Source organism: Galeopterus variegatus, unplaced genomic scaffold (genome assembly GCF_000696425.1).
Source record: "Galeopterus variegatus unplaced genomic scaffold, G_variegatus-3.0.2 Scaffold1367, whole genome shotgun sequence".
Classification (NCBI taxonomy): Eukaryota; Metazoa; Chordata; class Mammalia; order Dermoptera; family Cynocephalidae; genus Galeopterus; species Galeopterus variegatus.
In genome coordinates, this window is record NW_007727478.1 from 59,575 (window position 1) to 70,766 (window position 11,192).

At 39.0% G+C, this 11,192-nt stretch overlaps 1 protein-coding gene across 3 annotated transcripts; it reads right to left on the reverse strand.

Annotated features, from left to right (window-relative positions):
• Positions 1 to 852: 852 nt before the first annotated feature.
• KCTD6 (potassium channel tetramerization domain containing 6) lies at positions 853 to 10,694 on the reverse strand. Of its 3 annotated transcripts, none has more exons than XM_008576559.1 (3): positions 10,246 to 10,694; positions 4,603 to 4,672; positions 853 to 2,678 (listed from the first exon to the last, which is right to left on the reverse strand). In XM_008576559.1, exons 2-3 carry the CDS (start codon positions 4,627 to 4,629, stop codon positions 1,992 to 1,994), a joined length of 714 nt encoding a protein of 237 aa, XP_008574781.1. In that variant the 5' UTR covers positions 4,630 to 4,672; positions 10,246 to 10,694; the 3' UTR covers positions 853 to 1,991. The 3 variants fall into 3 exon arrangements, with proteins under 3 accessions (XP_008574781.1, XP_008574782.1, XP_008574779.1); XM_008576560.1 differs by lacking the exon at positions 10,246 to 10,694 and adding an exon at positions 7,401 to 7,424; XM_008576557.1 differs by lacking the exon at positions 10,246 to 10,694 and adding an exon at positions 5,690 to 6,292.
• Positions 10,695 to 11,192: the final 498 nt, after the last annotated feature.

The window sequence follows — 11,192 nt, forward strand, 5'->3', positions numbered from 1 at the left end:
TACCCAAAAACAATCAATCTAAAATTTTCATATCATCTTCAATTATCCAACTAGATAAAACACTCAAAATTAAATATCACTAAATTAAATTGCAAAAATATCTCAGCTGGCTACTTTTCTTACTTTACTCCTATAAACAATCATTTAGTTGTTAATAATTAGTAAATCTGAGAAAATCTACCAAAAGCAAACTTATCTCCAGTAAACTGAGCAAGGAAGAGACTTTGAAAGTTTTTAACTTTTAAAAACTTGGAACAACTAGTAGTATCACTCCTATTTCTACACCTGTTTTCAACCCAAATCATCTTACTTCATATAGACCTCGGCTAGCTCAACACATACCTGGTTGGGGTTTTTTTTTTTTTTTTTTTAGGTAACCATCAATTAACTTGAAATAGGAGACGATTTTCTAAAATAATAACCTCATACTAGTACACTGATTTACTGAAACCTGTCGATAACATTAAGGGATCTTGGTTTGAAGATGGTAAAATGAGGTAATTACAGGTTTCTGGATGTTGGTCATTTATCAGATCTTAAATTTTCAGAGACATGGGCAGAAATAGATGTTAAGTGTTCTCATCTTCTTTCAGAGACAGAATCTCAGAATCTTCTCACAGAGAGGAGAAAAGGAATGGCCTGCCTGCCCCAAGGCACATGGCCTCAGAGCTCCACTGTTCCCTTAGAAAACAAAGAAGAAATCATGGGACTTACTTCTATAAGGTGTTCTAGCAAACTAGGAAGTCTCACTATAATTAACATAATCCTCCCTGTAACTTTCAAAAAATAGAATCAAACTATGCATGACTACAGTGACTACAATAAAATAAAGTACATACATTTCCCCAACTGTTCCAGATTCTTCATTCACTGTACTTTATTTCTTCTCATAAACATATTTGTGGGTCACCACAATACACTAGAAAAAAGTAGCTAAAGAGTAAATTTGTCCCTGTGCTTATCACAAAGCTGAAATAATGGTCACATTCAGAGCTATGACAATTGAAGAAAAATCTATAATCTTCAACATTAAGTCCTATTTGAAAAGATTTGTCAAACTGTATATTAACCACTCAAATATGCATTCTTTTAGACAAAATTCTAGCCCCCCCTGCTTCAATGACACCATAGCATTCTTATTAACTGCAACCTAAGGTCCTCTCAAATCAAATACAAATGCACTATAGGCAGTATATATATATATATATTGGGACATAAAACAACGTATACTTTAGACAAGAAGTAAGATTTTCCCCCTTAAGTAATAATAAATACAAACCTAATATTCATATTTCATTTTTTTATTAGTTTTTTTTTTTTTTTTCCTGGTAGACAGTACACTTGGGAATTATACTGCACCAGGCATAAGAAGTAAGATTTCTACCACAGGGACATTTTGTATTCAGAATCCAATATAAATATTTCTAGTCAGACATTTCCATGGCTACAGATATTTGGTTGCTTGATTTATATGCATAGAAAGAAACAGTTATAATAACTGTAAAAAGCAGTACTTAACAAGTACTTTTAAATGATAGGAACAGTTTTCCTTTAATATTACAATACTTCTTATTGGTTTGAAAACCAGGTCACCCTACATGATGTTTTGATTGTTCTCAAAGGCATCATGAGTACTCTGCTTATTCTTTCATGCTTGTATCTTTAGCCTTCTAGCTGAGTTAGGGACCTTTTTATCAGAAATCATTTTAGCACTGTAATAAAAAAAGCTCCGTTAAGGGCAGATTATATACCATAATGATTCTTTTTATAAAAAAGGTATCTGGAAACTCTGTACAGGCACATGCATACTCAGGGTGAAGGGAACAAAACATGGAGTCTGCTAAGCACAAAACTTTCTTCTGGTCCTCAATGTCTTCAAATAAATACAAATAATGATTAAAAAAGAATCCCACACTGTGATTTAAAGAAAAAAAAAGTCTCTTCCATTTCCTGGAGAGTCAGTTTCCAAGAACTTCTCTCAGGGTTGGAGATCAGTCATCTGTCTTCCGGGCCAGTCTACAGAAAGTCCAGTTGTGCTCCACTGTGTTCTCATTGGCCCGCTCACTCATGTGATGCACTCGGGTGTTGCGGATTGTGAAACCTTGCTTTGTAATGTATTCCATCAGGTGGACCCGGAGAGAAACTTCCTGGTGATAATCACAGGGTCCAAAAGTAAAGGAAACCTGGCAGTCTCTGGTGTCCATCATGTGCTTATTCCACTTGGTAAAATAATTTGAGATGCCTTCTAGTAAGGAATGGACCTTGGTGGTGATGGTTAGTTGGGTTATGATGACAGCCACTGGGTTGGAGTACTTAGAAAGCTTCCGAGTACTAGAGAGCTCCACAACTTCTTCAAAAGTATCCATAGGATACAAAGGCTTAGGGTCATTGAGACACTGAATCAGGGGCTCAATCTGGTAAAAATCTGCCTCTTTCCGAAGCAGGTCAAATTCCTTAAAGTCCAGGGGTAAGGTTAACTCTGAAGTTCTTAAGAAGTTGAGGACATATCGGAAAAGAGGTCCATCTCGATCAATGAAGTAATTGCCTTGAGGGTCTCGAGCTGTTGGGAAGTCCCCCCCAAACATAGCTCCAAGCATGGAATCCGGGTAACGTGTCAATGTGGTGAGAGACGTTGTATACAAGTGTCCACCTACATTTAACGTGACTGGGTCAGTCATCTGAAAATTTAAAAAAAAAAAAAAATCAGTTATCTGAAATCTTTTAAATTTGTCACTTTGACAAATTAAAAAAAATAACAGTAATGAGCAAAGCACAAGATTCCTTCAGGCTGTAACAAACGTATTTAGCAATCCTATAATGCAAAATGGCTTCACTTTCAGTGATAAGCCACCCAGATGAAGGGATCTAATGTTTGCTTTCAAGAGAGAAAAAGAAGGATAAATCCAATTCTTTAAAGACCTACTCTAAGAATGGAGGGCATGACTTCAAAAGCCATATAGTTTCAGGCCCAGTACCTACAGAGTTTTCAGGTCAGAGTATATTATGGGAAGAAAAAGCCAAACTAAAATAGAGATGCTCCTTGATTTACAATATGGTTACGGCCTAATAAACACACCATAAATTCAAAATAATCTAAATGGAAAATACATTGAACATACCTAATCTACCAAATATCATAGCTTGGCCTAGTCTAGCTTAAGGGTGCTCAGAACCCGTACATTAGCCTATAGTTGGGCAAAATCACCTAACAAAGCCTATTTTATAATAAAGTATTGAATATGTCATGTAATTTATTGAATACTATAGTGAAAGTGAACAGAATGGTTGTATGGGTAATCAAAGTACGGTTTCTACTGAATGCATATCGCTTTCACACTATCATAAAGCCAATAAATCCTAAGTCAAATCATTGAAAGTCAGGGACCATCTATATACTCTTTAAAGTTTTTTTCTGATTTTTAAAAATAGACTTCATTTCTCTTAACTCAATTTAACATAAGACAGAATAAAAATATCTGAAAATATAAAGATATCTACTTTCTTTTTTTTTTTTCCTTTTTGTCTTTTTTCGTGTCCGGCAACGGATCGCAACCCTCAGTGTCGCGCCCGGACCGGGACCGGCAACGGAATCGCAACCCTCGGTGTTGCGCCCGCACCTCGCTCAGCCAGTGAGCGGCCGATCTAGTATGTGGGATCCGAACCCTCGGCGGGAGCGCCGCCGCACTCTCAAGCAGCGCACTGTAGCAATCTAGTATGTGGGATCCGAACCCTCGGTGGGAGCGCCGCCGCACTCTCAAGCAGCGCACTGTAGCAGTGCGCCACCGGGCCGACCCAAGATATCTACTTTCAATATTTCTTTGGGTTTTTTTCCTCCTCAAAAAAGGGGAACAAATCATGAAATTTATTTTAAAAATAAAAAACTGAGCAGACCTAATATTGATAACTATTTCATAAAAATAATAGTTTCAAATACTAAGAAACAACATCCATTTAGTCAACACAACCTAGCCACAAAACCATCAGATATCCTGAGACTCAACAGCAGCTTTAAAATTTCATAATCTGAAAGTGTATTCACTTTTGTAACATTAATGTTACAATCTGGCCTTTAATTTTGAGAAGGAAGCTTATCTAAATAACACATACTTTCGGTTTTAGGAATCATGTTTAAAAATAAATAAATAGATAGACTTCAGGTACTAGGCAAAGTAAAATATTTCTTACCAAAGGAACAGAAAAATAGAGAGACATATGCATACACAAAAAAGGGCAAGGGGGAGAAAAGGCACCTTCTCAGCCAGTAATCTCCCTAACCACAAGAAAATGTCGTATATACCATCTACTAGACCCTTTTAGTAGTCACCACTCCATGAAGAAAGAGTTTTAAGAGCAACATAAAGACCAAAAAATTGTTATTGCTCAAAAGAATGATTACAAAAACTGAGTTTGCTTCCATTAAAACACCAAATGAAACAAACCCCCTCCCTCAAAGAAATCTAAACTAATTAGAAGGGGGAAAGGGTTGCATAAATGCATAATTTTTATTCTTATAAGATATATTATACCTAAGAATACATAGGGGAAAAAGACATGCAAAAATAATTTGCCTGCCTTCAACATGCAACTTCAAGAAGCACTCACCATATAGCCCCAGTCTCCATTATCCATCTGCTCCAGCGCTGCGTCTTCAGGAGCCCAGGTGCCAGAAAAACTTGAGGAGGAGAAAAACAGACATATGATAGCACATGGAACCAGAGAAGAAAGGTTTTCCCACCGAACACAGTAGGCCAAACACCAGAAAAACTACTCATCTTTGCTCAACTAAAACCTACTACAGGGCAAAGATATGGGGAAGAAAGCATTCCTCTGGGGCCTTCCACATGTCCACTATCCTTACCACAGGGAGCCCACGCAGAACAGTCACCTGAGACCAAAGACCTTTACAGAGAAAGAACTATCCTACGCTTAGGGAGGGAGGAAGAGCCTAGGAAGTAAACCAGTCATTCAAATTCTATCTCTCTTCTCTGAAAATCCAATTTTTAGAATTACTATAGGAGAATAATAAGATTAACCTTATAACTATTCTGGTACAAACCTATGATGCTAACAGAAAGGGAGAAAAGGAAAACTTTTCATCAGCATTTCAGCTATACAAATTAAATATCTCCATAAAAGGGCCGGCCCAGTGGCGCACTGGATAGTGCGCCACTTGGGAAGCGCGGTGGCGCTCCCGCCCGAGGGTTCGGATCCCACATACAGACCGGTTCCTGCTCACTGGTTGAGTGAGGCGCGGGAGCAGCGCAGAGGGTTGCGATCCCGTTGCCGGTCCCCGGTCCGGTGCGGGGGCGGCACTGAGGGTTGCGATCCGTTGCCGGACACGGAAAAAGACAAAAAGACAAAAAAAAAAAAAAAAAAAATCTCCATAAAAGCATCAAAAATCATAAACCTCCCAACACCAGCATCACTTTCCAAGAGAAATACATCAGAAAGGTATTTTACAATATAAAAAAAACTAGGGCTGGCTCCTTAGCTCAGTTGGTTAGAGCATGGTGTTACAACACCGAGGCCAAGGGTTCAGATCCCCTTACTGGTCAGCTGCCAAAAACATTTTTTAAATTAATCACATTTTTAATAATGATGTATTTCTCTTTATATAATAATCAAAACAAACAGAAACAATTTAAATGCCAAAACATTAGAGCACAATTCAGGGCAAAAAGAACCTTACCAGTCTGGCTGAGGGTCAATCAGCCAGCACTCACGGAGAGGAGCCTTAAGACACTGATAAACGCCTAGATACTACTGATGCCAGTTTGAGTTTATTTTTATCCACAATTCAAAAGTACTTAAAGAAACAGTTTCCCAGCTACTGAAATGCCTTAGTCAGTTCCCTCTCACACACTTCATTGCAAAGCAAACTGCAGAGCAAATTTCAAAAGCACTGGCAAGAGATGGTAAAAAACATGGACTTATCGGTATTCATCCAGGAAAAGCATTGGCTTTTCTACATAGCTGTTGAACAGATCCACTTTTCCCACTTTTAGAAGAATCTGGCACACAATTTCCAGAACAAGCCCTGGCTACAGAAGATCACAAAGGCTCTTTCTCAAAAGGTCACTCAGGCATGTAGAGAACATTTGCATAGCACAGCATGGGCTGAAATCAGAGCCTGAAGCACATCTATTTCTCCACCTTGCAAATTCTTCAAAGCAAACAAGCAAAAATGTGGGCTAAAGGATGTGCAGTCATTTTTTATTCTTTACACTAGGCAGTTGAATGCAGATAGGCATCCACATGCCACAGGGCGAGGAACGGAACAAATGTCAAATTCAGGGCTGTTGTGACAACGTTTCGCTCCTCTAACTTGCTTCACAAAAACTATCTGAAGTCAACAAAAGCAAGAAATGGGCCTTTTACCAGAGTTTGTCTTGCCAGCATCTGATTCAATTACCGATAACGACAGATTAGCAACTGAGCAATTTAAAAGGCTAGTCATCCAAAAGTTCTCGTAAGATGCTCATCTTTGTCATTCTCCCATCTCCCAAAGCATTCCTTTCTGACAGCCTCAATAATCATTCATTCAACCAACATTCATTGTGGGTCAACTATGAGGGAGAAAAGAAAGTCTATGTGAAATGTGGATACACAGATACAGGAAAGGTGCAATCCTTGCCTTCATGGAGCTTTCACTCAATGAAGGAAGGTAACATACAACAACTAAAGTACAGAAGAGAATTCAAAAGTGCTGTGTAAGAGATCAACCGGCACAGGCCTACAGGAGGAAAAGAACAAGATTCCAAATGGGAAAATGGAGGACCCCTGGAAATATGAAGGAAGGTAACATACAACAACTAAAGTACAGAAGAGAATTCAAAAGTGCTGTGTAAGAGATCAACCCGCACAGGCCTACAGGAGGAAAAGAACAAGATTCCAAATGGGAAAATGGAGGACCCCTGGAAATAGCTTACTCAGTTGAACCCTGACAGAAAATTTGGACAACAGAAGGGATTCTAGAATGAAGAAACAATTTAAGTAGACAGGAATATGAAAGCTTTTTTTCCCTTACAACATTCCCAATACAGTAAACTGAGCATGGATTACTGTCCCCATTTTAGAGATGCAAAATAGAGAAACAAGGCAGATTAAGTGACTTGCTCAAGACCCCACAGCTGGGAAGTAACTAAATAAAAATTTGGGTTTCCTGACTCCTAGTCTAGATCTTTCCATAAGTCCCTTCCTAGGGTAGAAATTAAAAGAACAGAATCCAAGAAACAAGAAATTTAAAAGGATTAATTTTAGACTCCCTACAGCCATCTCTTAATCCTATCCACCAAGTAGGAACTGACTTACAAATTTTACAATAACTTGGCCTAACTAAGCAGTTATAATGGGTTTGTAAAAATGCCCAAGTCTAAAAAAAATGGCAGGAACCTACTCACTAATGTGAATAATGGCTGCTGTCCTCTGTCTTAAGTGACATAAAGAACTCCGGTCCACGAATATTCAAATGGGTAAATGAGAAATGGAAGACCAAAGACAAGGGAAAAAAGAGACATCAATATTACAGCTGTCATGCAAGGTGTGTCCACCATTAATCCTTTTTTTCTTTTCTACTGCTAAATCAAAACAAGGTAACTTCTTGAGCACTCATAAAAAGAAAATTAGATACCCCTAAATCCGTTCCACAGAAAAAGCCAGGGTTCAGTAGAAAGATATAATGAAACCTCAAGCTTAATAATTCAGGAAAGCAATTATGGGAATTTATATAAACCCATGTTTCTTAAAAAGCACCCAAAAGCCTTCCCATACTTGTGTATAAGATACATCAAAATAAACTGAATTCAGCAAAGTGACTGTCACTTTCAATAATGACTAAACTGTCTTAAAAATCAAATTGTTCATTAAAGAATTCAAAGAGCAAAAAAATATTATTGATTAAATTTTATCTCTACTCCTTGCTTCTAAACATCCTCTGTGGAGATCAAGAACCACCCCCCCCAAAAAAAAAGGCAGAAAGATTCTTGGTTATTCAATAGCTGGGTAATCAGCCTCCAAATTCTGAATTCTATCTCAGAGACAATGCAGATGAATGAAATAAAATGTAATCCAAAAGAATTTCCGGAATAGCTTGTCTCTTCTACTAAATCATTTTTCAGAGCTGCTAACAATTAGAAAATGATTCATTTGCTTTTCATCTTCTCTCCCTTCTGGCACAGTCTCCAGTGGGGGGCTTAAAGAGAAGTTAAATGACCACAAGACAGCAAGGATAGGAAAGATCTTGAAATAGGTATCAATGGGCCTGTTTTACCTGCTGAAGGTAAAGAAATATCTAATATTTCAGAAAATTTGCCAGTAATGGAGATTATGAAGGTGACAGTGAAAAAAAATTTAAAGTGACTGTCCTTGCTAAAGATCGTTTTAAATAAAAGACTGCGAATGCAACCAGGCACAATTACAAAATTCAAAGAAAGGCTTCTGACCCTGTAAAATCAGTTCACCTGAAAAGATCTGACCTCTGATGCAAATAAAATTCTTGTGAAAACAATGCTGACCATTCCCAAAGAATATAAAGCAGTACTGCAAATTATGTTTAAGTTTCAAAGACTATTGTGACTCATATATAAATTCTGACAATGTAATGTTAGCAGATGATTAAGGAAAACACATTCTAAAGAATTTAAGGGTTCTTACATTACTTTTTAAGTTATTAACTTATTCTTCAGATTTGCTACTTTAGAAATTCTTTTAAGGCCATTTTCCTCATCACTGCAGAACCGAAGTTACAGACTCAACAGTTATGATGAACGAATTTAACACAAATATTCTGGGTTTATCATTTCTGCTACAAAGGCTAAGAACTCCCTAGGGCAAAAGTGCTACTCCTATATAACAACCTGAAAATTGCAGTATAAATCCATAACTACTGCATTCCCAGAGTTTCCGTGTAGCCCTTTAAGATGCTTTTCTACTGAAACCTTTGTGTCTGGCATTCAGAAAAGAAGACTCAATAAATTCCCTCCATCTACACTTAACCTTCAGAACTGCCTTTGTACTGAGTTCTCTGCTCTTGAAATGTGGGAGTTTGAAAGTGAAATACTTTTTATAGTAACTAGTTCAGCGACATCTAAAGGAGTCTTTTGGGTTAACATTCACACACAGGCCAGCACAAGTAGCCAGCATATAAGGATAATGTGATTATAGTGATAGATTATACTTAACCACACCATTGCAGAAATCGACTTTTTCTAAAAGTAATTTTTTTCCTCTCTCCTCTCTCAACCATGTGGTCTAGACGAAAAGAGTTACAGTTCGAAAAGTGACTTTAAAACTAAAGAGCTGTCACAAATAGTCACAAAATCATAAAATTCCTCTTACCCTCATTTTCCACAAGACAAAAGGGGTAATATCTCCTTCCCACAAGCAATTATATCATTTAAGCACTATACAAAGGCAAAAACTGGCCTACAGGGTAAGAGATTAGGACTAGGGTTCTGAAGTCACATGCAGGTGAGTGCAGAGGAAAGAGAACTCGTTACCGGGGAGGATCCGTATCCCGACTGTGCTCAGTTACTAATTATGAGACCCTGAGTAAATCACTCTTTATGCCCAGCTTCTTCTTTGGGGAAATGGAGAAAATAAGTGAGATCATGAATATAAAGCCATCTGTAAACTGGCAAGTACTATATAAATGTGAAAATACTAGTACCAGTAGCATAAACAAAATTTCTGTAGTAAACTGAGAAACTTGAGAGTGTGAACACAAGTAATTGCGAGCACTGGCATGGAGACAGGGCAAACATGGAGGAGAAGGCCTCAATTTGCTTCCAACTTCCCCAGGTCCTCCTTTTCCCAGAGGTCTAGATAGCAGAACTACAGGTTAATGGCGAGGAGGGGGGTGGCGGGGTGGGGGGGGAGGACTTGCATCCCGTTTTTACAGAGACCAACAGACATCTGAGCTCTTGATCTCAGAAGGAAGAGCACTGGCATGGAGACAGGGCAAACATGGAGGAGAAGGCCTCAATTTGCTTCCAACTTCCCCAGGTCCTCCTTTTCCCAGAGGTCTAGATAACAGAACTACAGGTTAATGGCGAGGAGGGGGGTGGCGGGGTGGGGGGGCAGGACTTGCATCCCGTTTTTACAGAGACCAACAGACATCTGAGCTCTTGATCTCAGAAGGAACTTCTCTAAAGCATGACTCAGGATTATCTCCAAGGTGAAGCCAAATCCAAATAAATGATATGTATTCCATTTTAAATAGATCCTAAAGATCAAAATTTAAGATACCTTGAGGGATTCACAGGATTCACCCCAGGACTCCTTTATGTAGTAATGCTTTGGTTAAGATATGACTTGGGAAAATTCAAATCACAAAACTTAGGAATAGCATCTATGGCTAGCCTGACCATTCAAACCTTCATATATCTAAGGCATGCCACAAAATCAAGCATCAGCAGGGGCTGATGGTTTTCAACCAAAAAGCAAGTTCTCTCAACCTACCAACCCTGCTGACAAAAACATTTTCCTTTTTCTAGCTACACCTTTCTTCATTTGAAAACATCTCAATTTTGGGCTCAGGCCTGTGCTAAACGCTATCCCCTGGCTCCTTTTCTAATCCAGGATCATTCATGTACTAGGGCATTAGTGACAGCGAAAAATAAACATGCCAGAGGGATATGGAAGGGATACTTAGGCTACGCCAAACGTTCTTAGCCAAACCAGCTCATCCTTGTCCTCTCTGCCACCCAAACCTCTTCTATCACAGAGTCCTATAACTGGATTTATCAACTTGTTCTAGACTGGTATACTTGAACAGAAATATAACTTCCGCAGAATATCTAAACAGGATCTCTGTCACGTTTCATTTCCCCGTCCCACCCCCAGACACAGCCTCCACCACCGTCAGCCCAGCAGGTGCTGCAGGGGCTCCCTATTACCACGGCCATTTATCACCTCTGACATCAGGCATTAAAAATGCCACGACATGCACAAATCTGAGCATAAAGAACTCAGCTGCAATCTGAGTGTCTCTTCGGAGCAGAAAATCCCAAAGGTAGGGCTCAGAAGCCCTGCTGTACGCTTTAAACTAGGGCAAGCGGCGGCTAATAAGCGCCACCGCAAAAACAATCATTTTCTTGTGTCTCCGTCCCGGCCACGCTTCGCTGTTGCCCCACAAGCGAAGCCCCCCAACCCGGACCGGCCCCGGCGTGTGACGGGTGATTCTCCGGGCTCGG

Excerpts from the sequence above, each read along its gene's own strand:
- KCTD6 (XM_008576559.1), bottom strand. The coding sequence starts at position 4,629 with ATGGATAATGGAGACTGGGGCTATATG. Across the intron at positions 2,679-4,602 it reads ATGGAGACTGGGGCTATATG|ATGACTGACCCAGTCACGTT; the intron begins GTGAGTGCTTCT and ends TTAAATTTTCAG.